The 23,156-nt window shown below is 36.1% G+C and overlaps 1 protein-coding gene across 2 annotated transcripts in view; it reads left to right on the plus strand.

Moving 5' to 3' along the window:
• PCDH15 (protocadherin related 15) overlaps positions 1-23,156 on the plus strand; it is a 2,324,555-nt gene that overhangs the window by 1,613,753 nt on the left and 687,646 nt on the right. For both annotated transcript variants that reach the window (XM_072628920.1, XM_072628919.1), the window contains 2 exons: positions 7,260-7,420; positions 18,321-18,476. In XM_072628920.1, the coding sequence (XP_072485021.1) occupies positions 7,260-7,420; positions 18,321-18,476 (317 nt within the window). The remainder of the gene's footprint in view (positions 1-7,259; positions 7,421-18,320; positions 18,477-23,156) is intronic.

Below are 23,156 nucleotides of genomic sequence, written 5' to 3' on the forward strand. Positions count from 1 at the left end.
AATCAAGTAAACCTGGCCTCTTGGCTGTTCAAGTAAAAAAAAAAAAAGATATTCCATGTCTAATCCCATGACTGTAATGTTCCTCTTCATCTTTTCCAACTACTGAACAATCCCAGTTATAATCCAACATTCTATAGGAAACCTTCCCCCAAATCTCTTAATTCTAATGCCTTCCCTCTAATAATTATTTCCTATTAATCCCAGGTGTACCTTGTTTTGTATATATCTGCTTGAATACTGGGTACTATATTAGACTGTATACTCACTGAGAGCATGGATAGTCTTTTGGCTCTTTTTGTATAATCAGTATTTGATACAGTGCTGGCATATAATAGGTACCTAAAAATGTTAATCATGAATATTAATTCATTAAGATTACCTTATCTTTATGTCATACTCAATCCAATGAACATAAAATTTTAGCTGGGGTTCTAAAGAAGTCAAGGACACCAGGAGGTAGAGATGAGAAATGAGAAAGATACAGGTGATGGATAAGATAAGAAGAGAAAATAGGATATATAAATTATCCATATAGATGCATACATGCATATATATGTATGTATGCATGTATGTATGTCTATGTGTGCATATGTATGTGTCTATTTCTATGTGTATCATAATATGGATAATAGCTATTGTTGAATTCACTTGGTTTTTCCACTTTAAATAGTAATCTGAATTCTCATAAATAATCCTGGATTCACTGAATACAAAATTTTAGGATTTCAGCTAATGAGCCAAAATACTCGTGCAAATAGGAGTGTCTAAAACAGGGATGGGGAACCTGTGGCTATGAGGCCACATGTGCCCCTCTAGGTCCTTAAGTGTGGCACTTTGACTGAATGCAAACTTCACAGTTATTTGAAGGACCTAGAGGGGCACATGTGGCCTCAAGGCTGCAAGTTGCCCACCCCTGGTCTAGAGAATTTTACCATCTATAGGGAAGATCCATTTACTCATCTTTATGTGTGTAGAATATCCCCCCTCCCATTTCCTCCCTAACACATAAACTTTAACCTCCTTCAGTGTGTTTTATGGTTATTTTGAATTGTCTACAGTATTGTCTTGCAATAATGCTTGAAAAGTATTCCCACTTATTTTACATTTCTTTCAAGTTACTGTTCAAGTTAGCTGTATTTTTGTGTGAAAGATATTAAATATATCATTTAACTACAATTTCTATCTCTTATAATCTTATCTCTTTGATGACAAGGGTCTTTTCCTTCTGTCTTCCTAGTACCTAGAACCTAGCATCTGCAAGATTCTTTGCATAAATAGACAATTAATGAAAGGCTAATTGAATTGAGTAAGTTAAACTTTGATTTGGTATAAAATTCACTTTAAATTTCTGAGAAATATGTTGATGTGAAAGGTGAGAAGATGACTAAAGACAAATAATCTTCCTCCAAGAATTCCTAGGATGATTTCAGGGACCACATAAAAAAGTATTTATTTGGGAAAAATCAATGTGATGAATATCTACTTCTGTCTTCTAGGAAGATACATTTCTGTGTTAGATTTGTTTTGTTTTCTCTTCTACTCCTTATTGAAGAAAATGGGGGGGGGGTATAAAAAAAGAGAGATAGAAGGAATTAGTATGACTTCAGATGAATCTAAATCCTTAAGACATGGAACGAATATTTTACTCATTGGATGTTTATGTAAGGTGGAAATGGGTAGAAATATGCTCTGATGTGTCATACGTAATTCAGGACAGCTTTTGCTCAGCATGGCTTTGCATCTGCTTTGAATACATGAAAATGTGAATCAGGTCTTCAAACCATAGAAAGGTAAAGCATAAATATCATATTCAGGCAATGGAACTGACTTGCCCTTTTGCCATGGAAATCTGGGCCTCAGAAAGGTTGCAGTAATTTAAAATTAAACAGTCATCTACTGCCTTGATTTGTTTATGCAGCCCAGACTTGTCTGAGCCTATCAAGGATTAAAAGAATGAAGAAAAATTTATCATCCTGTGCTAAGGTAGACATGGTGTTGACTTAGATTTTAACTCTACTCTTCTTCAGAAAGCATTGATACACCAGTAGAGCTGTAAGCTTATCACTGTAAGTATTTTCAGCAATGGAACCAATCAAAATCCCAGTCATACTCTCTCACATGCTAGTGACATTGTCCATACCCAACCTAAAATCTCACAGCAAGGAGCAGGAGGGTCCAGCCAGCATGCTGAGGGCCTTGATCTAGATCTCTTGCTATTAACCAGAGAGCAATAGAGAAAATAAATTGGCACAAAACCAAATCCAATGAAATCAAATATTTCAGCTTGTTTTTTGAGTCATTCTGAACATAATTAGATGGTAAATAGGATAGGATTGAACAACAGATAGGAGAGAGAGAGAGAAAGAGATTTATGGCAATCTATAGACCTATCTATTTATATACATTTTTTATAAGGAGACATTGAGAAAGATAAATGTAAAGAGAGAGAGAAAGAGATATTGGGTCTCACCTAGACTTGAAGTGCAATGGTCCCCCTTGGGTCTGACCCATCCCTGAATGAAATGGATACTTTGATCTGCTCAGTTTTGACCTGGGCTAATTTTGCCCCTCTTTAGGCAATGTAATAGGAACTCCCTAATAGAAACACATCCTTCAGTGAAAGACTCTAAGGATTCAATGAAAAAGTGAAAATAATCCTTGACTTCAAAATATTTATATTCGTGGCAGTCAAGAACCATTCATTTATTAAGTATCTGCCTTGTTCCTGACACTCTGTTAAGAATATTGTAGACATAAAGACAAGGAATTCTGATGGCATTCAAGGAACTTGAAGTGGGTTATTGGAGTCCCAGATCCATCCTCTCTTATTATCACACATATCAATCTTTAGTTCATTTTTCCCCTTTGGTGTCACTTGTATCTTTTGGGGAAAAAATGATACTACCATTTAATCATAGTATACATAATTAGAAAGAGCCATCAAGATCATCTGGCCCCAGGTGCCCAGAGTCTCATCCCTATAAGACCCCTCAGATAGGGCCACTCACACCCACACCTGAAGCATTTCCTCTCCTGGATTCTCCCAAAGTGGATAGCTCCCTTTTGCTCAAAGATGTCCATTAAAAAGGATCCCACTCCTTCTTCATACAACTCGCTGCACTTTGAGATAACTTCAACAATTTCTTTTTAATCGTAAGAATTAAATCACAACCACTGAAACTTCTAACCACCCTCCTAGGTCTGTTCTGTACTAAGCAGACCAAGCCTAATCCTTGCTGGAGCTGAAAATAAGCTACATCAGAGCCATCTGTTTTGGTATGAGGGATTTCTTTAACCGGATGCGCCCTATGGCAATGAAATCACAAGGACAGTCTCCATTCCTATATCTAGCTCAAAGCTCATTTTGCTTTTGTGAAGTTTCCACGCATTTGTCTCACCTAGTTCTGCCATGTGCAGCCAATCAGAACAATGTAAATCTCTGTTCTACCTATCAATCTTCACCTACTTGAAAACAACTTTCAGGATTTAAGTGAGACTTCACTTTTCTACCTGTAGGTAATTTGCATATGGTGTAAACTATCAGATTGCTAATTCCAAAGCAGTCAGAAAACTCTAAGGTAAACTGAGAGCAGGGGATGTTTGTTAGATATTACATGGATGAAGAAAATAATAGAAAGATAGATAGATGGAAAGATAGATGGATGGATATATTGTTGATTGTAAATAGATATTGCTAAATAGACATATAATTTCAATTTGAGTATTTTCAAAATATTTTGTTGGTATTTAAAATTATTGTTACAGTATCTTTACTTTTCATTCACATATGTTTTCACATAAGATTCAAATCCATAGATGCATATATGTATATAGATACATCTATATAGATAGGGATATGTCTTTTTCATATTGTGTGGTTTAAATAAAGCATGGACGTAGGGGTGTAGAGAGTAACTCTCATCCACAAGTTTTTGTACACAGTGGATCCACCAATATATTTTCATAGCCAGCAAACTATGTGAACTCAAAGATGGTTTTGTTTTCTTTACCTGGAACAGAGAAGAGAGTTGCATGTAATTCACCAATTACACAGATCCTGAATGACAGACAGAACCACATGACCAAGGATGGGTATGTGCACAACTCACTGACAGGTGCATGCTGGGGCCTTAAAAATATTCATGGAAGGAGAGTGAAAATGCCATTAGTGTCTTATCTGAACATTCAGGTGTTTTGACAGAAAGTTATTGACTTGCCATTTCAGAGGATGGACAAAGCCAGCTGTGAGCAACTGATCTCTCCTCTTAATCCATGCTTTACATGATGTTTAAAAGGGGAAATGGGAAGAGATCCAGCTATTTATCTTGTGTGACTTGAGAGAAAACCACATTTTTTAGGAATGATACAATTAAAACTAAAACAACAGGTTGCTTATAGCTTTTAGTACATTTACTTTAAACAGGTGAGTTTTCTTTTAAAGGAAGATGGCTGAAGTAAAAACAGATAACATAAGTAACACACATTATATAAAAATGCTCCTTTCCATTTCAAAGATATGGGATAAACAATGGACAATCCATGTACTTCCTTGTTAGGAACAGAAAGGAGAGAAAACTAGAAAGATAGATACCAGCATATTGGACAGATTGCCTGTGGGTATCTAATATAAGGATCATTTATGAGTGGGCAGGTAAAGATGTGCTGTTATCTATACCCTTGGTGGGAATGCCTGCATTGAGTATTAAAAATAAGAATGTCCTATCTGTGGTGTTGAATGGGAACAAACCTTAGCATGGATGTGGTTAATGTTAGTATTTGCACACTATCTGGTCACAGAGGGTTATGTGCTTACAGGGATCTGAGAGATCAGGTCATTTGAGAGCTTCACTGTAAAAATTCAGAAACTGATCCCACACAAAAGTAAAATAACCAAGTTAAGATGTGAAACTAAGCCCACAGGCTCCATATCTTCCCACAGTATCCTATTGTCAGTCTATAAACTGATGAGAGACAAATGCCTACTATGCTTGCTCAGGGTCCAAAGGGACTTTTATCCCCCAACTCCAAATTTGGTTTGTGGCTTTAAGATTTATTTTTCACTCAGGCATTTTTCAAGAGCAAATTCTTATTTATATACTGTAAATATATTCTTGCCTGATATCCTCAGGCAGTGAATTCCCTGGATGTTCACAATTTACTTTAGTGTCTTGAAGAGGTTATATTTTCATTTTTAGTGCCACATCCCTTTTATATGGAATATGACTTATAAAAAGGTCCAATGGAAAACATTTGCTCTAGGTTAGTTTTCTCTTTTGACAAAACTTCTCAACATCTGAGAGCTGGAAGGGACCTAAGTGGGCATCAGCTTTAACCCATCCTTTTATAGAATTCCTTCTAGTCATTTCAAGTCAACAAACACTGCCTACGCACATACTGTGTGCCAGGCATTCAGCCTTTGTTCAAAAACATACTGTGAGGAGAAACCCTCTGTTTCCTGAGGTAGTCCATTTTACTTAAGGACAGCAATACTTGTTCAGTGTTTTTTCTCATCCATTTAAACATCAAGAGAGTTCATTAAATGCCTGCTATTATCCAGGTTCAGTTCTAGAAACTGCAGATATGAATTTCAATTCAAAACTCAGTTCAATGCTACTGTCCACAGAAGTCCTTATCTACATCACTCCCCACAACTGCTAATGCCTTCTGTATATTAAGCTTCTCTAGCCCAAACCCCAATTGCTGGTGTCCCCATAAAATTATCTTTTGCCTTTTTCCTGTGTCTGTGCCATATGTGTGTGTGTGTGTGTGTGTGTGTGTGTGTGTGTGTGCATGTTCTTTCCCCCATTACAAAGTAAGATTCTCTAGATCAGGTCCCATTTTACTTTCGTCCTTCTGTCTCTAATGCTTGACCTCATGCCTAGCCTATGAATGCTTATTGATTAATTGATACAGTGCCAACAAAAGAAACATCCTCTGACTTCATGAAGCTCATATTCATTTGTCAGGAAAACAACATATACACATAAGTCAATGAAGAAAATAAGCTCAAAATCAACATAAAGTAATTGTCTGAGTAGTCACAAACATTGAAGAGCAAGAGGGATAAGGCTTAATCTTTTGTATGAAGTAGTTTCGTTTGCTCTTTGTAACACCCACATGTTGCTCCTCATATTTTTTCCTTCTAGCTTGAAGAATAGCATGTCTGATCTCCCTTCCTTAAGAAAGTCATAAAAATTTCCAATGATTTCTCCCATTCATTTTAATTCTTCTATGCAACATGACTAATGTGAAAATGTGTTTAATAAGAATGTATGTGTAGAACTCATATAAGATTGCATGCTGTCTCAGGGAAGGGAGAGGGAGAAAATTTAAAATTTAGAGAAGTGGTTGTTGAAAACTTAAAACAAATTAATTATAAAAAAGAAATAAAATGGAAAATTTACAGAAAAAAATGTTTAAAACAGAATAGTTCAGGTCAGTGTTTAGCATCTACACCCTCAATCTAATCTTCTTTGGGTTACACTCCAGTCCATTAAAGCCACCTTCATGTAACATGAACTTAAGGCAGCATCATTGCTATGTGCTGAAAAGAGGAGGATTGGCATTTTTCTCAGTGCTATCTGACAGTGGCCCAGTTATTGCCTGGGTGTTTGCCACAGCAATCACCTTGAAAGAGTACCATATGCCATGACTAACTTTGAGGAGCCACAATCCAGCAGGTGGACATAAAGAACATTCAGATTTATTTTTTAAGGATTTGCTTCATGGAAAGGGAAAAAAAAATAAACCACAGCAACTCTCACTGTGGGAAGAATCTACTTCTTTTTAAAAAAATCTTTTATCTTCTTTTCTCCTCTGAATATCTATATCAGAAGCTTTCCAGAGTGAATTGAAATATCAGCTTTTGCTATTACTGGTGTTACTTTTATTCATGATAAGATAATGCCTGTGGAGGTGGGACTGTGGGAGTGGGAAGTGAGGAGGCATAAACTCATAATATGAACAGGGTAGAAAGCCAGCCTATGGTGGATCTAACTTTCGGGCTAAATACCTACTCTTATATTTTCTCACGTGCCCACCTCTTCCCCCTCAAATAATCTCTTCAGTGTATTTGCTTGTGATCATGTCTGCTTTCCCACAGCGAACACTATCAAAGCTAATTCTTAAAGTAAATGTTCAGAATTTCTACTTAAAAGGAGATCAGCATCTCATCACTTGGTGAAATGTTTTGGGGCTTGCTAAAGAGCACAGGCATATAGGTTGTTTTAAGCAGATTCCTTTTTTTTTTTTGCTTGCAGGTACAGTCATCGTGGACAACATGCTCATCAAAGGGACAGCTGGGGGCCCCAATCCTACCATTGAACTCTCATTAAAGGACAACACGGATTACTGGGTGATGTTGGATCCAGTCAGACAGACGCTTTTTCTAAATAGCACCGGCAGAGTCCTGGACAGAGATGTTAGTTTATTTCTTTTGTACTCTCTTTTCTCTAAATCTCATTTTCTATAGAGACTCAGAAAGTTTACAAAGAAACCACAATTGAATATAGGAAACTCATATCAAGATCTTACCATAAATAAGTAATGTGAAACTAATGAATGGGAGACCAGAAGACATTTTGATCTGTGTAAATTAAATTGATGGCATTCATGAAAATGGATGGAAATATTTTAGTCTCTTTGGTGATGTGTAAAATCTGTCACTTTCTTTGGAAACTAGTTATAATTTTACATTTTAGAATAATATTAAGTAATTTCTGGTATCTTAGTCATGTTGTGCTGGGCACCTGGATTCTTAAAAACTATGCACAAAGGGTAAAATCTTAGGCACATCCTAACAATTTGGTGAGAATCTGAGCCCAGCCCCAAGGACAAATGAGTGTCCATTCTCTGAGGACCAGGCTGGATAACTTCCAAGTGATCCAATATGACATTGACCATAGGAAGGTCATTGACTGAATTATAGGTATTTTTACAACAGCCCCTCAACGGTCTCTTATCCATACAGATGGTTGTACCTGCATTGGTAAAGAATAACAATAAAGAAATTGGTCCCTGGAGTGCTATGATAGAATCATCATCATCATCATCATCATCATCATCATCATCATCATCATCATCATCATCATCATCATCATCATCATCCCTGGGCTCAAAATCGGAGACCCAGCATTATAAATTGAGCTCTGATGATAATGGTATTACTAGTTATGTAACTCATCAAATAAACTCCCAAAGGCCATCACTTTTTCCCATCTGTTTAAAAAAATGGAGTTTATATTCCATGTAATGTCTTTGATTGTTTAAAGTTCCCCTTCTAGCTCTGTAAATTTAAAAAAATCTTTCTCTGCATGTTAAAAGGTCAATTAACTGATGAATCTTCTCACAAAATGTCAGCATGAGAGATTTAGTTCTGCAAGAGATCTCAACTTTTTCCAGTCTAATGCCCTTATTTTATAAATAATGGAATACAGACCCAAAGAAAGTAAGGAACCTACCCAAAGTCAGAATGTAGTATGTGAGGGAACTGATACGTGATCACAGATTCTTTAACTTCAGACCCAGTACTGCACATGAAATTAATAGCCCCAGCCTGTAAAACCAAATAGAAAAAGAGTTGTTGAAAGTGAAAAATGCCTCTTGAGAGATGATGATAAACATGACATTTACATATACCCAAGTGAGGCAAGGGGCATAGCATGAAATAGTGAATACATGCGACATCTTCAATACTAGCAAGCTTCCCAAACCCAGTCTGATGGCAGTGGCAATGAACATTGTGGTTGTGGTGGTGGCAGCGATGATGATGATGATGATGCTGGCAGTGGTGAATGTAATGACAGCTGACATTGCTATAACGTTTTTAACATTCCCATCTAATATCACAACACAATCAAGAAAGTGAGATTCATTCATTCACTATTAAGAATCACTGTGAGTCTGGCACTGTGTTAGGCACTGAGGATACAAATACAAAGGATGAATTATCCCTTCATTCAGGAAGAATATATGCTATTGAGCAGAAAAACAAAACTATATACGTATAAGCATATACGAACTAAATACAGAGAGATTAAATGGCTTGCCCCAATATTATACAGCTGCTATGGATCAGAGATGAGAAAAGGGAGGTGGAGAGAATGAAAGGATAACCCCAAGATGAGGAGAAGGCAGAATTAGGCTAATTACATAAAATCATATGGAAGAAGAAATCTTTCCTCCCAAAGAGAGAACCCATATGACCCTGGACAGGTTGCTCATCCTTTCAGTAACCTCTCATTTCTCTTGGCAGTTGAGATTTCCTAGTGAAAATAAATTAGAATTATCTAACTCAGTGAGTTAGCAATATTTGCCATGTGGAACCATAAGATCCCAACACCTTGTTTGGGGTTGGTGAGCACCTATTGCCTTGGAAGTAGAGATGATGAGCAGTAAGTCACCATTTTCAATCTTAGATAATATAGCTGGGCTCCCTGTAGAAAGCTCAGATCATTTTCACAACCAGGTGGCCACACACCTCAAAAGTAGAAACCAAGATCTAGAGGGAAAATCAATCTTGGAAATGTTCTTGTTTGAGAAACATAAATCACTATGGCATGGGGATAAATTTGAATATTTAGATTTCTACCTTTTGAGCTTCACTCAACATGATGCAGGGGATGGGTTTAGAAAGTGTGCTATACATGGAGCTTAAAATCCTTTGTTTGAATAGCCCAACTCTTCTTGGTCTTTGTGTGATCCTGGAGAAGTTGCTTATCCTCTCAATAATTCTGAGTATTTATGCATTCCCCTTGGTGAGAAAACAAATGGGACAGGGCAAGGTCAGTTCTGGTCCTTAGCTTTTCTGTTGGTTCCTTGATTCAGTCAGGCTTCTTAGGCAGCAGCAATGATCTTTGAACAGTATTTATTACATGGCAAAACCTGTATCCTATAAGCCTTCTTTAGGACCTGTGTATTTTCTGTGAATTGTAGACAACTGTAGCCCAATGTAGTTTGGTCAGCCAGTCTTCTGAAATGGAGTAAAGTGGGAAATGACACTGAGATACTGTAAATATAAAACAATACATATATAAACATATATTACCATTTTAAATTATATATTCATTTATATATACATGTATTTATATGTGTGCATATATGCATATATACACATGCACATATAAATACATGTGTATGCATATGTGTGTGTACATATATACATATATGTATGTATTGGTATATATATGAAATTAGAATTATCTAGCTCAGTGAGTTAGGAATATTTGCAATGTGGAATTAGAAGTTCATAACTGTGGGTTTTGATCATCAACCTCATTTCAGTAGTATCACTAGTGAAGGTCTCCAGGTGACAGTTGTTGTCACATAATCCAAATAAAAGCTCAATGGCTCATCCATTTAGAATGAATACAGCCTCACAGTCCATCCCTTCCAGTCACTCTTATTTTCATCAGCCTTTGCAGGAATGGTCCAGAAAATTTACATCCTAACCTAAGAATAAACATGTTATTCTCCATGAGGTTAAGATAGAAAATTTAAGCAAATCATATTTTAACATTGCTATTGCTTTGCGTTCTTAATTTCAGGCATTCAACCTTTAAAAGAATTTATTCATCTCTCAAAAATAGTGACTAACTACAAAGTGTAAATTGCCATCAGTTTTGCATTGGCAATCTGTTCAAGTCCCCAAATACCCCAAAGTATAAATTTGATTCATTATTTAGGCCCAAATCAAAATAACCAATGATCCCAAGGTCATTTGTGTACATTTGGTAAAGACATCATATTCTATTATCCCAATCCCTTACTTTACATATAGGGAAACTGAAGACAGAACAGAGAAGTAACTTGCTTAAGGTAACATAGTAGTAAGTGTCAGAATTGGAATTTGAACCTAGAAGTTCTCTCTCTCTCTAGATGTCCCCAAAGCTAGGATTTTTTCTGTTTATTGCATCAAGTCTGGTGATGGGCAAATGTTAAAGGAACAGATGTTTTGTGCCCAATTCAGAACCATTGTCACTAGTTCTCGAATCTTTTTCTACTCACCCTAAATTCCAAGTTTGGCATCAAATATCTTTTCAGTCATTTCTTTTTTTTTTTTTTTTACCAAATTTATTACTTTTTCAATTTTCAACAATTACTTCCATAAATTCCAATTTTTTTCTGCCTCCCTCTCTCCTACCTCCCCAAGACAGCATGCAATTTTATATGTCATCTACACATATATTCCTATTAACCACATTTTCACATTAGTCATGTTGCATAGACGAATTAAAATGAATAAGAGAAACCATAAGAAAAAAACAAAACAAAACATAAGAGAAAATAGTCTGCTTCATTATGCATTCCAACTCCATAGTTCTTTCTCTGGATGTGGATGGCGTTTTCCATCATGAGTCCTTTGGAAATGTTTTAGATCCTTGAATTGCTGTGTAGGGCTAAATCTATCAGAAACAGTCTTCACACCCTATAGCTGTTACTGTGTATAATGTTCTCCTCATTCTGCTCATTTCACTCAGCATCAGTTCATATAAGTCTTTCCAGGTTTTTCTGAAGTCTGCCTGTTCATCATTTCTCATAGCACAATAACATTCCATTATATCCATATACCACAACTTTTTCAGTCATTCCCCAATTGATGGTCATCCCCTCGATTCAGTTACTGGCCACCACAGAAAAAGAGTTGCTTTAAATATTTTTGTTCATGTGTGTCATTTTTATGATCTCTTTGGGATACAACCCTAGAAGAGGTATTGTTGGGTCGAAGGGTATGCACATTTTAAGCCCTTTGACCATAGTTCCAAATTGCTCTCCAGAATGGTTGGATCAGTTCAGAAATTTCTTTTTTATTCTCAGCAAGTTCCTTCAATAGTCTTAAGCCATCTCTGTCTTGTACAACTGTCTTCAGTAAGAAAGTTCTTTTTTTCTAAAAATAAATAAATGTGTGTATTCTCCACAAAATATTTTAAGCAAACTTCCTGAATAAGTTTCAGCTGCTTTCATGACAGCTTTAAACATCCTTAAGTCCCCTTAATCACCCCATATATAGTGCATCTGTCCATTTCTATGATCCTTCCAAAAGCCTATTTATAATTTCAATCTTTATCATCTCTTTAGGTAACAAAACACCAAAACTGTATTACCCACTGGGTAAAATAGCTTTTCTTCTTAGAATTTTGAGGACACTTTTCCTTTATTTCTTCAGTTCTCAGTGTAAGCCAATTTCCTCTCTCCCCCTTCTATTCCCTTCTATATTCTCCTCTCCTCCTGGTGGTGTTTCTTCCCCTCCATTGCCTTCTCATTTGCTGATAGATTATTTTTATTCATTTGCTATAGATATTAGGAAATAACAAAAAATTCTTGAAAACATGAAAGAGAGAAACTATTGAAAACAATATTCCTACCTGTGGAGACTGGAAACACTTGGATTGAAATTGATGACAGGAATACAGTTTTATCTTCACTTCCAAAGAACCGTGTTTACAAAGGGCAGGAAATCAATATCCTCTCTAGATCATTAGAAATTTCTTTATTTTTGTTTTAATAGTTTGTAGAGAGCTATTAGTCTCTACATTTATTACCTCAATAAAGTCCCAATATGTGGACTCTTTTAAATTTTTGGTTCTTGAAAGATAAAAATGCAAAAAAAATTATACATTTCTCCCACATTGCTGAACATTATTCATATGAAATATGTAAAGTAGCTCATCTGCTTGGCTGTCTATAAAAGATAGTTGTTGCAATTAGTTACTTCAAAAAATATGCATATTTTCTTTGTTGGCTGAACAAAACAATTAAAGAGAATTAGTGAAAATTAAGTTACAGTGAGTTATTTTTTTGCCTTTAGCTATGACAGACAAACCACAGTTTCCTCAGCCCATTCCTAAGCATTTTGGTGTCTCTAACCTCTCACTAATCTACTTAGTAGAACTACAATTGATATATTTACAGCTGTCCCATACAGCAGAGTGGAATCTATTCTAACATCAGATTACAATGTGTCTGTTATATATTAGCCATGGGGAATTCTTGCCTTCAGTTCTGAACCATTAGGGTGAGAATTTATTGCCTTTTGTGTTCAATCTAGGCTAACAGGGAGGGAAGAAAGAGAGGAACTGGACTATGGAGTGAAAACCTTTGCAGAGGTCCTGGATGTTCTTAATGTACTGTATTTAGGTGCTCCATTTAGTGACTCGGTGTACCAAAATGGTGGATCTATTTGCAAGAGCTAACATTTCTGTCCCAATAATGCCAATTTGAATGGGATGAGGATTATAATGAAAAAGTTTTAGATATATCTTATGCAATATTTATAGGCTAAGTATAATAGGAGTGTAGAAATAGAGTTAAACAGGACCTCAGAAGCCATCTCATCCAAAATCCTACTGAATTTGGAACCGGAATTTAGGCCACATGTTAGGATCACAGACCTAGAATTAAAAAGGATTTCTGCAGTCATGTAGTCATTTTGCAGTTATAGAAACTAAGACCCAAAGAAAGACAACTATCATTCACATGGTTGCCCTTTAAGATCCTCTGCCAAAGATGACTGCAGCTCATGTATCTTGTCTTAGATGTGTATTCAAATATCCACTCTCTGTCTGCTGAAGCACTGAAACACACCTAATCATGGAGTGAGAAGGGACCCAAGGAATCCCAATCTCCTATTCAAAACAGAAATCCTCTGTATAAAACTGCAGCGTCTATTCTCTGCTTGAACACCTCTGAAGACAGGGAAGTCAGCACTTTCATAAAGATGATGATGACAACTAGCATTTATACAGCACCTTAAAGTTTGAAAATCACATTGCATGATACTTCCAATGAACCTGAAAATGTTCCTGGGATGTTTTATTATCCCCATTTTAGACATAATAATAGTAATAGCTTATATTTGCATATTGCTCTAAAGTTGGCATCTTGCTTTGCACTATTATCTCATTTCATCCTCACAAGAATTATTCCATAGAGGTGCTGTTATTATCCTCATGTTGCAGATCAGGAAACTGAGGCAAAAGGAGGTGAAGGGAATTGCCTAGGGTCACACGGTTAGCAAGTGTCTGAATCTGAATTTGAATCTAGCTTTTCCAGAATCCAAGTCCAGCGTCTATCCATTGTTGTTAAATAACATCTAGCTGTTTAAAATAAGGAAAACATCTCAGAGGTTAAGTGACTTGCCTATGGTCAGAAGAGGGATTTGTACCCAGGCTTTCCCAACTCTAAGTTCAGTATGTCACAGACCTCTCAAAAGCAGTATGTTCAATTTCTGGACAGTTCAAATTGATACATGTTCCTCCTGCTTGCCGTATTGAAATTATATCTGCTCCTTTCTTTGTCAACCATTGGCATGATTTTTTCCTCTTTGAAACTATGCATATTAGATCCAGTCCCTCTTCCACCTAACAGTTTTTCCGAAGATTGAAAAATGCTAAAATGAGTATTAAAGGAAGTATACCAAAGCACATAGAGAAAGAAATAGCCAATGGAGATCCTGCTTCAATTCTTGTCTCTGATAAATACCAGCTGAGTAGAACCAGAGGCAATTCTCTCAAATTCTAAGAGAGAGTGTCCTTAGCAGGACTTCCTGATACCAGTGAAGGCAAAGGGCTGATTCAGTTAAAACAACACAAAAAGAAAATGTCTAAACTAAATCTTGGTAGATAATTAGGTGGAGTCATGAATGGATCACTGAATTTAGAAACAAGAAGAACCATGTTTAAATACTACTTCAGATATTTGGTAGTTGTGTGACTCTGACCAAGTCACTTAACCTCAATTTGCCTCAATTTTCTCATTTGTGAATTGGTATGATAATGGCACCTACCTCACAGGGTTGATTTATGAATCAAAACTACCATACTGATGGTAAGTTCTTCTATTTGAAAAGGCTGCAAGCTAAGATCAAAGTGGAGGGAGTGTTGGGGCATGATTTTCTGTTTGCAGATGATTGTGCACCCAACACAGCCTCTGAAGCTGAGATACAGCAACGTATGGATCAATTCTCTGCTGTCTGTGCTAGTTTTGGCCTAATAATTAACACCAAGAAAACACAGGTGCTCCATCAGTCATCACCACACCATCCATACATAGAACCATTAGTTACAAACAAATGGAGAAGTTTTGTATGTTGTGGATAAGTTCACTTATCTTGTACTTTGCAGGGATGTACATGTTGACAACGAGGTTGATGTACCTATTGTCAGAGCTAGCTCAGTGTTTGAGAGGCTCCAAAGAAAAGTTTGGGAGAGAAGGGGTATTAACTGACTGCCAAATTGAAGGTCTACAGAGCCATTGTGTTGATCTCATTGTTATATGTTTGAGAAACATGGACAGTCTACCAATGCCATGCCAGAAAACTGAATCACTTCCATTTGAACCGTTTTAGGAAGATTCAGAGGATCACTTAGCAGGGTAACATAGCAGACACTGAAGTCCTTGCTAGAGCTGAACTACCAAACATTCAAACTATGCTTCAGAGAGCGCAACTCTGATGGGCTGGCCACATTCTTTAAATGCCAAATGTATGTTTGCCAAAAAGACTATTTTACGGAGAGCTCGCATGGAGCAGGCGATCACATCGTGGCCAGAAGACGTGATACAAGGATACTCTCAAGGTGTCTCTCAAGAGCTTTGGATTTGACTATGCAACATGGGTGATACTGGCACAGGACCAGTCAGCATGACGTGCCCACATCAGAAAGAACGCTATGCTCTATGAGCTAAGCAGAATTGAGACAGCAAAAAATAAACATAGGATGTGCACATTTAGAGTATCCACCCGAAAAATTCATACAGACTATCTGTGCCAAACCTGTGGCAGAGCATTCTGAGCTCATATTGGTCTGATCAGCCACAGTCAGACACACTGAAACTTCACTTTATCATGGTGATGTCATTGTGGACCACTTCAAAAGTGAACAACAACCAAGATTATTTATATATACATTTAAATGTATACATACATATTCATGCATAGCTGAGTAAATATGTGGCCATATATTTATACGTGCTTGTGTGTATTTAAGCATATACGTATACATGTGCATATATAAATATATGTTTCTTTTGAGGGATATACGTATACCATGTTTGTGTGTATATCTATTTATACATATCTTCTTCTTAATAAAACATAAAGCACTGTGCAAATGATAAATTTTGATACATATACAAACTCCAAATGCTCTTCTATACGGGAAACCTTTGTCATTTCCTCAGTTTTGTATTCTGTAACAAGATTTTCCCATCCTTCACCATATTGGTTGCTCTCTTTTAGAAATACTCTAGTTTATCAATGCCCCAGATAAAATGATCATTCTTTCCAAAAAAATCCATTCTCTTCTACATCTTAAAACAGTTTATCTTTAAAGTAAGTGTTGCCATTTTTGCTTCTTCTGCCCTGGAAAAGTTGATATTTTGAGCAAAACAAATTGTCTGATTCTCAGGATTTTGTAGAATGAGATTTTCATCAGATGGGTGTATGTCAAAGACATCCTAGTGCTAGACTTCAGATCGGTAAGGCTGGGGTTTAGGTTCTGCCTTAGAAGTTTCTTAATTATACAATCCTGGAAAAAACACTTAATCTCTTTGGGACTCAGTTTCTTCTTCTGTAAATTGAATGACCTGTGAGGTTGCTTCCAGATCAGAGCCTACAAATCTGTGATCAACCAGACTTTCCCAATACTCTTGAATCCTGCTTTTATTGCAATTTTCTATTATCTTTCTAACTGAAATGTTTGGAACATGCTTCCACTGTGAAATGACTTTGGCTTTGTATTTTTGTTTTTCTCCTTCTGACCTTGAACCCAACTCTGCTTCCCCATACTATACAGCTTTGTACACAGCTCTATGCCTTTGTATTGTACATTACTGCTCCTTCTTCCCACTGGATTTGTTTCTTTTGATAAGGTTTAGAGTGGGAAAGCATTTGAGATGTCACTCAGTATGAACTCCTCATTGTCTAGATGAGAAAACAGAAACATTTGCAAATAACCAAGGTCATACAGGTTAGGAGTAGAGCTGGGATTTGAACTTGGGTACTCTGATCCCCCCATCTAGTCTCCTTTCCATTACACTATGTCACTGCTATGTTACTTTTGTTGTTAAATAACAACTAGCATTTGTATAGCATCTTAAGGTTCGCAATTTGCTTTATACTTGTTAACTCATTTGATCCTCAAAACAACCCTTTGAAGTACATGCTATTATTGTGACTTTGTAGATGAAAAATCAAAGTTGAGAGGAGCAAAATGATTTGCCCAGGGATACACAGCTACTAATTGAGCAGAATCTGAACCCAGTTCTCCCTGATTCCAAGTCCCATGCAAGTTCCATCCACTGCTCTGTTGTTCATTCAAGTTCAGCTCCTTGTGACCCCTTGAACCACAGCACACTGATACTGGATTTTCTTGGCATAGATACTGGAGGGCTTTACCATATCCTTCTCCAGTGAATTAAGACAAACAGAAGTCAATTGACTTGCCCAGGGTCATGCAACTAGTGTCTAAACACACTTTGAACTCAGGTCTTTATGACTCCTGACTCCAGGTCCACTTACTCATTTAGGTGTCTATATATGTACCATTCTCTCTCTGTCTCTGCCTCTCTGTCTTTCTGTCTCTTTCTATCTCTCTGTCTGTCTCTATCTCTCTCTGTCTCTATCTTTCCTCTCCCACCCTCTCTCTCCTTCCCTCTCTCTCCTTCCCTCTCCCTCTTTCTCTCTTCACATATATGTCTCCATACACACACACACACACATATATACACCTATGTATATGTATATGTGTATATATGTGTAATAACAAAAGATGCTATAATGTACTTCATCATTATAATAGTTGTTAGCATTGATATAGTACCTAACATCTTGTATGCATTGTTTTAGTGCTCTGATATGACATGAAATATAAAAAGTATTTAATATGTTATGAGATAATATCATATTACAAACTATACTATATTATTATCGGGGTGTCCATAAGACAATACTTCTCATAGTAATAATGTTTGCTTTTATCATTGCTAATCAGTTATATATAATGTATCTATATATGTTTTCTATATTATACATATATATACACTCATATATTATGGCAATTCATTAAGATATATGCTATATGGATAGATATAGCATATGTTTTATTGAATTCCAGATTTAATCTATGAAAGAAACAGATTATGATGATCCCCTATCACCCTCCAGGTAATCTGAAACTACATGAGCTCCTAAAGGGAAGTCATATTTTTATTTGTCTTTCTAATATAGAATAACATTTAGAAATAATAGCTATACTATTTAAATACTAATTAGGACTAAATGTAGTTACATTTATCCTTTTAAAAATGTCCTTTCTTCCTTGCAGCCACCAATGAATATCCATTCAATTGTGGTAAAAGTCCAGTGTGTGAACAAAAAAGTGGGTACCGTTATCTACCATGAAGTTCGAATTGTGGTGAGAGATAGAAATGACAACTCCCCTACTTTCAAGCACGAGAGCTACTATGCCACCGTGAATGAGGTCAGTGGCTCACTTTTCTTTCTTTCTAATGCTTTGTAGATGTTACTGAGACAAATGGGGATACGTGCTGATGTTCTGCACAGCTTACCACTAACTCTAATGCTAAGATTACAAATATGTCTTGGTATTTCATTTCAAAGTAAAATTAAGGAAAAATATATAAAATGTAAAAAAAAGAAAAACATGTTGGCTTATCTTTTCAGTGTTTTCAGAAAACTTTAATGGGAGGGTGCTAAAGACTAAAATATGCCCCTAGAAGAGATTAATCAAGAAATCCCTTCTCATCTATGTAGCCATATGATATTTAAGCTGGTTAGGAGACAAAGTTTGATCCCTCTTTTCATTGACCCTCAGTGTATTAGCAGGAATTAAGAAGACATTATGAATAGTAAGCCTTTCTTCTAAGAAAATAGAGTAATAATGGGTACGAGTTTTACAATTTTTTCCAGTTTACAAAGGACAGCTTACATTACAGCAGCCATTTGAGAAAATGGGAAATATTGTTTTCTCTCTTTTACAAATGAAGACACTAAAATACAAATATTTCATTACTAAAGTCATAGCCACTGGATAAGTGAGGAGTTAGAACCTAAATCCAAGTACAAGACTCTCTTTATGATTGTCACAGAACATCAGAATCACAGAACTGGAAGATTCTAGTACAATCTTCTAGAACTCTCCAAGAATCCTCTCTACCATAACCCAAGTGATCATCTAGTATCTTCTTTAAAAGCTCTGTGATGGGAAAGAGTTCTGTGTTTCCAAAAGAAGCTCATTCCACTTTTGGTAACTAATTACTAGAAAATGTTCTCCTTGTGGCTAAAAGAATTGACTCAGTTCTCTGCATTTTCTGATTTATTCAAATCAGTGTAATTACTGGGAGTTATGAGGAAAAAGTCATTCAAACACATAGAAATTCTTATTTGCAGAGAGCCTCTCCACAAGGTATACAAAGAAATGTTATGTTCATATTTGAAACAAAATCAAAGCAGGATAGTACAAAGAAAGCATAATAAGTGAAGGCACACGTTGGGAGTTTAATAGAGGCTTACAAAGTCAAGAATGGTGATATATGTTGTAGTTCCCCAGTGACTAGTGGTTCTCTTTGGAACATTTCAAGAAATAGATGAAATATTAACTATTGATTTTAGATTTCAGGAAGTTTACTTAAGCAAGCTAGTCAAACATTACCATTTTGCTGCCTGAAAGTAGTGAGATTGTCCATGGGAACGTACTTTTCCATAGTTCTTCACCTTAGCAACATCCAATTATCCCATATGCCAATTATGCCTTTTCACTGATGTCAGTGATGCAAACTCAAAATACCAAAGGTTTTGAGCTATGGTTATATACCTTCAAGACTAACTAGTATTAGCATTAATTATTATGATGTGATACATAGAGATCCAATCTCAGAGTCAGGAATACTATCATGAGTTCCTTCAACCAAACTTCATAGAGCATGATTTCAATGCTCTTTATAATTCACCTTCTTTGCTTTGTGGAAGCTCTCAAAGATCTCTCCTACTTGTATACTTTAGGGACAGGAAGAAGAAGTTATTCCTCTTTATAGCAGTCTTTCAAGTATGTAAAAACACAACTCACATCTGTCCTAAAGCTTAAATGCCTCAGGTTAAAGATTCTGATTCTTCCAATCAATCATCATACAACATTATTTTCCTGATCATTCATCTGGTCATGCTTCTCTAGATGAACTCAGTGGTCAATGCCCTTATTAAAATAGAGTCCCCAGAATCAAATACAAGGCTTCAAATGGGAAAGTAGAAGGGGTGGGTCTAAGACAGAATTCATCAAGATGATCATCTTTCTTAATGCTCTGATTCTGTTAAGAATTTTTTTAAGTTTATTTATTTCTTTATTTGATTTTTGGTGGGAGGGTAGTCAGGACATTGGATTCATCCAAACTGATTTTGAAGTCTTCACAAAATCCAGCTAGGTGATACAGTGGATAGAGCACTGGGTCTGGAGTCAAGAAGACCTGAGTTCAAATCTAGCCTTACCCACTTATTAGCTGTATAACCTCAGAGAAGTAATTTAACCTCTAGTTCCCTCAGTTTCCTCATCTGTAGCGTGGGTATAATAATATTCCCTACTTCATAAGGTTTTTGTGAGGATCAAAATAAGATAATATTTAGCACAGTGCTTAGCATATAGTTGGCATTATATAATATTGGATATTAGTTTATTGTTTTTTATCTCAAATGATATCTAGCCATATTTTTATTGTTTTTGAATCTAGTATTGGAATTTATTAGGTTTGGGTGATCTCTTCCTCCTAACTTTGTACCATTGTAGCACCACTGTGATATTGACATCACATACAGTGGCCATGCATATACTGACACAATTCTGAATTGTGAAAAACAACAAGATTTGCCACATGGAGGACAGAACCAAAACATTTATTCAGATACCAGAAAGTCAAATCCCAACACCAGAAAGTCAAATCACTCATAGTAACAAAGAAAGCTATACACAGTAACAATGCAGAGGGAAATGCCAGCCCCAAGCCTTCACTCTGTTAGGCTTCTCACAAACCAGTTCCCTTAAACAAATCACAAACCATCTCTCTCACTCACACTAGCTAGCTGCCTGCTTACCTGTGTCCTTCTCAGCTCTTACTGCTTTCTGACTAACTTCCTCTCAGTTCTGTTCTAGCTCTACTTCTTCCTGTTCTACCCTTCCTATTCCACCTGTTCACCACTTGTGATTTAGGCTTCCATGTGATTTAAGCAGGTCAAATAGGCCTATTAATGGATGGGAAAGATCTTCCCATTATGAAGCAAAAATAAATTCATAATAAGCAAAAATGAATTATCAATACAGCCATTCATACATTTTGTAGCAGGTTTCTTGCTACAAATTTCAACTTCAACAAAATAGTAGGCAAGAATTAACCCTTTTCTGACTTAAGTTTCAACCAGTATGCGCCCATATCTGGTGTACTATATTTAGCCCATTTTAGGAGCCATATTTTTCAGAAAGGAACATGATAAGCTATGGTGTATCCAGAAGAAGGTGAATTATAAAGAGCATTGAAATCATGCTCTATGAAGTTTGGTTGAAGGAACTCATGATATTATTCCTGACTCTGAGATTGGATCTCTATCTATCACATTATAATAATTAATGCTAATACTAGTTAGTATTTATATATATTTTTCTTTGTCATAGACACTGTGCTAAATAATTTGCAATTGTTATCTCATTTGATCTTATGTTTTGTTGTCATAGATGAAGAAAATTTGCATATTTTTAAGGTATTCTAATTTTTAAACAAAAAAAACCAGTAACAATTTATATTTTAGACTAGCCAATCAGATTTAACTAGTTCAAATCTTTCTTATCTATCAACTCATTTATCCATTTACCTCTTACTGTGTCCCAGAAACTAGTCATATGTTATACAAAAATAAATAGCAATAATGCAGGTACCCTGAAGAAACTTATATTTTAATATGGAACACCAATACGCTAAACAATGGCATCATTATATATCTTTTTTATTTTTAAATAACTACAGTATGAAAAGAAAATTGTGCAATTTATATCAAATGTGCATTTCCCTTGAAATTCAACCTGATGAGCTGAGACATTTTGCCCACAGAAAGCAAACATGTAGCCATCATTCCCACTGGCTACTCTTCAGAAGTCATAAAGACCATTCACCCTCCAATTTCAGGAAAAAGTGCTATTACATTTCAAATCCAGGTTATTCTGAGTGAGATGCTCCATCTTTCTCTCGCTTTGTCAATAAGGTTACTCTCATCTCTATTTTTTATTCTCTGTAAACACTGGTAAAGAGGAGAATCTTTGAGCTCTGAAGGACATCTGTAAAACATGAGTAGTCATGATTCCTTAGCCTGATGGTCTAACCTAAAAATCACCTGGAATCCTCAGAGTCATGGTATGACTGCCTCTGTCCCAATAGTGGTCAAACTGGGAAGTCTGACAAGGAAGTCACCATAGGTCATTGTGGCCATAGCAAAGAAGTAAAGGACTAGGCTTTCTTCCCTCTGGGCTACAGAGAAAGTAGTTTCTTCTATCAGAGGTGACATCTAGACAGCATAAGAAAAAGTCAGTGTACAAGAAAAAGTCAAGTGTGTATGCATACATGTGTGTATTCACACTCGTGTACACATGCAAAGTAATTTTGAAATTGGGGAGAACAGCAACAACTTAAGATCAAAAACTATTTGTATTATTTCTGGATAATAGAGATTTTTTAATATTAAACTTAATCTCAAATATTAAGGAGCCCAGCTCTGATTGAAATGCATATTATCTTTGGTATGTTTTCAGAAGATACTATTAATTTTATTTTCCGGGACTCACACATGTTGCTTTCCATCTTTTTTAAAGGACATTGTGGTATAGATTTCTGTAATTGTTGCAAACGCAAATTGACATTCAGATAAAGAGTGCTTTGGGCATCATTAGAGAAAATTCATCTCAGTAAGTGATGACTCTTCCTTGGTATGGGCTTAATAAGAAGAGGAATAATTAGTCCAAAGAATAGTCTCTTTTTCTTCCCTTATTAGCATAACTCTACTACTCCAAAGGGTGAATTTCATCTATTTATTCACCTATCATTGGCTTCTAACTATAGATCTGCCCCCATCTACCCCCTGTATACCTTCACAGTGGAGGTGAAAGCTT

Source organism: Notamacropus eugenii, chromosome 1 (genome assembly GCF_028372415.1).
Source record: "Notamacropus eugenii isolate mMacEug1 chromosome 1, mMacEug1.pri_v2, whole genome shotgun sequence".
Lineage (NCBI taxonomy): Eukaryota > Metazoa > Chordata > Mammalia > Diprotodontia > Macropodidae > Notamacropus > Notamacropus eugenii.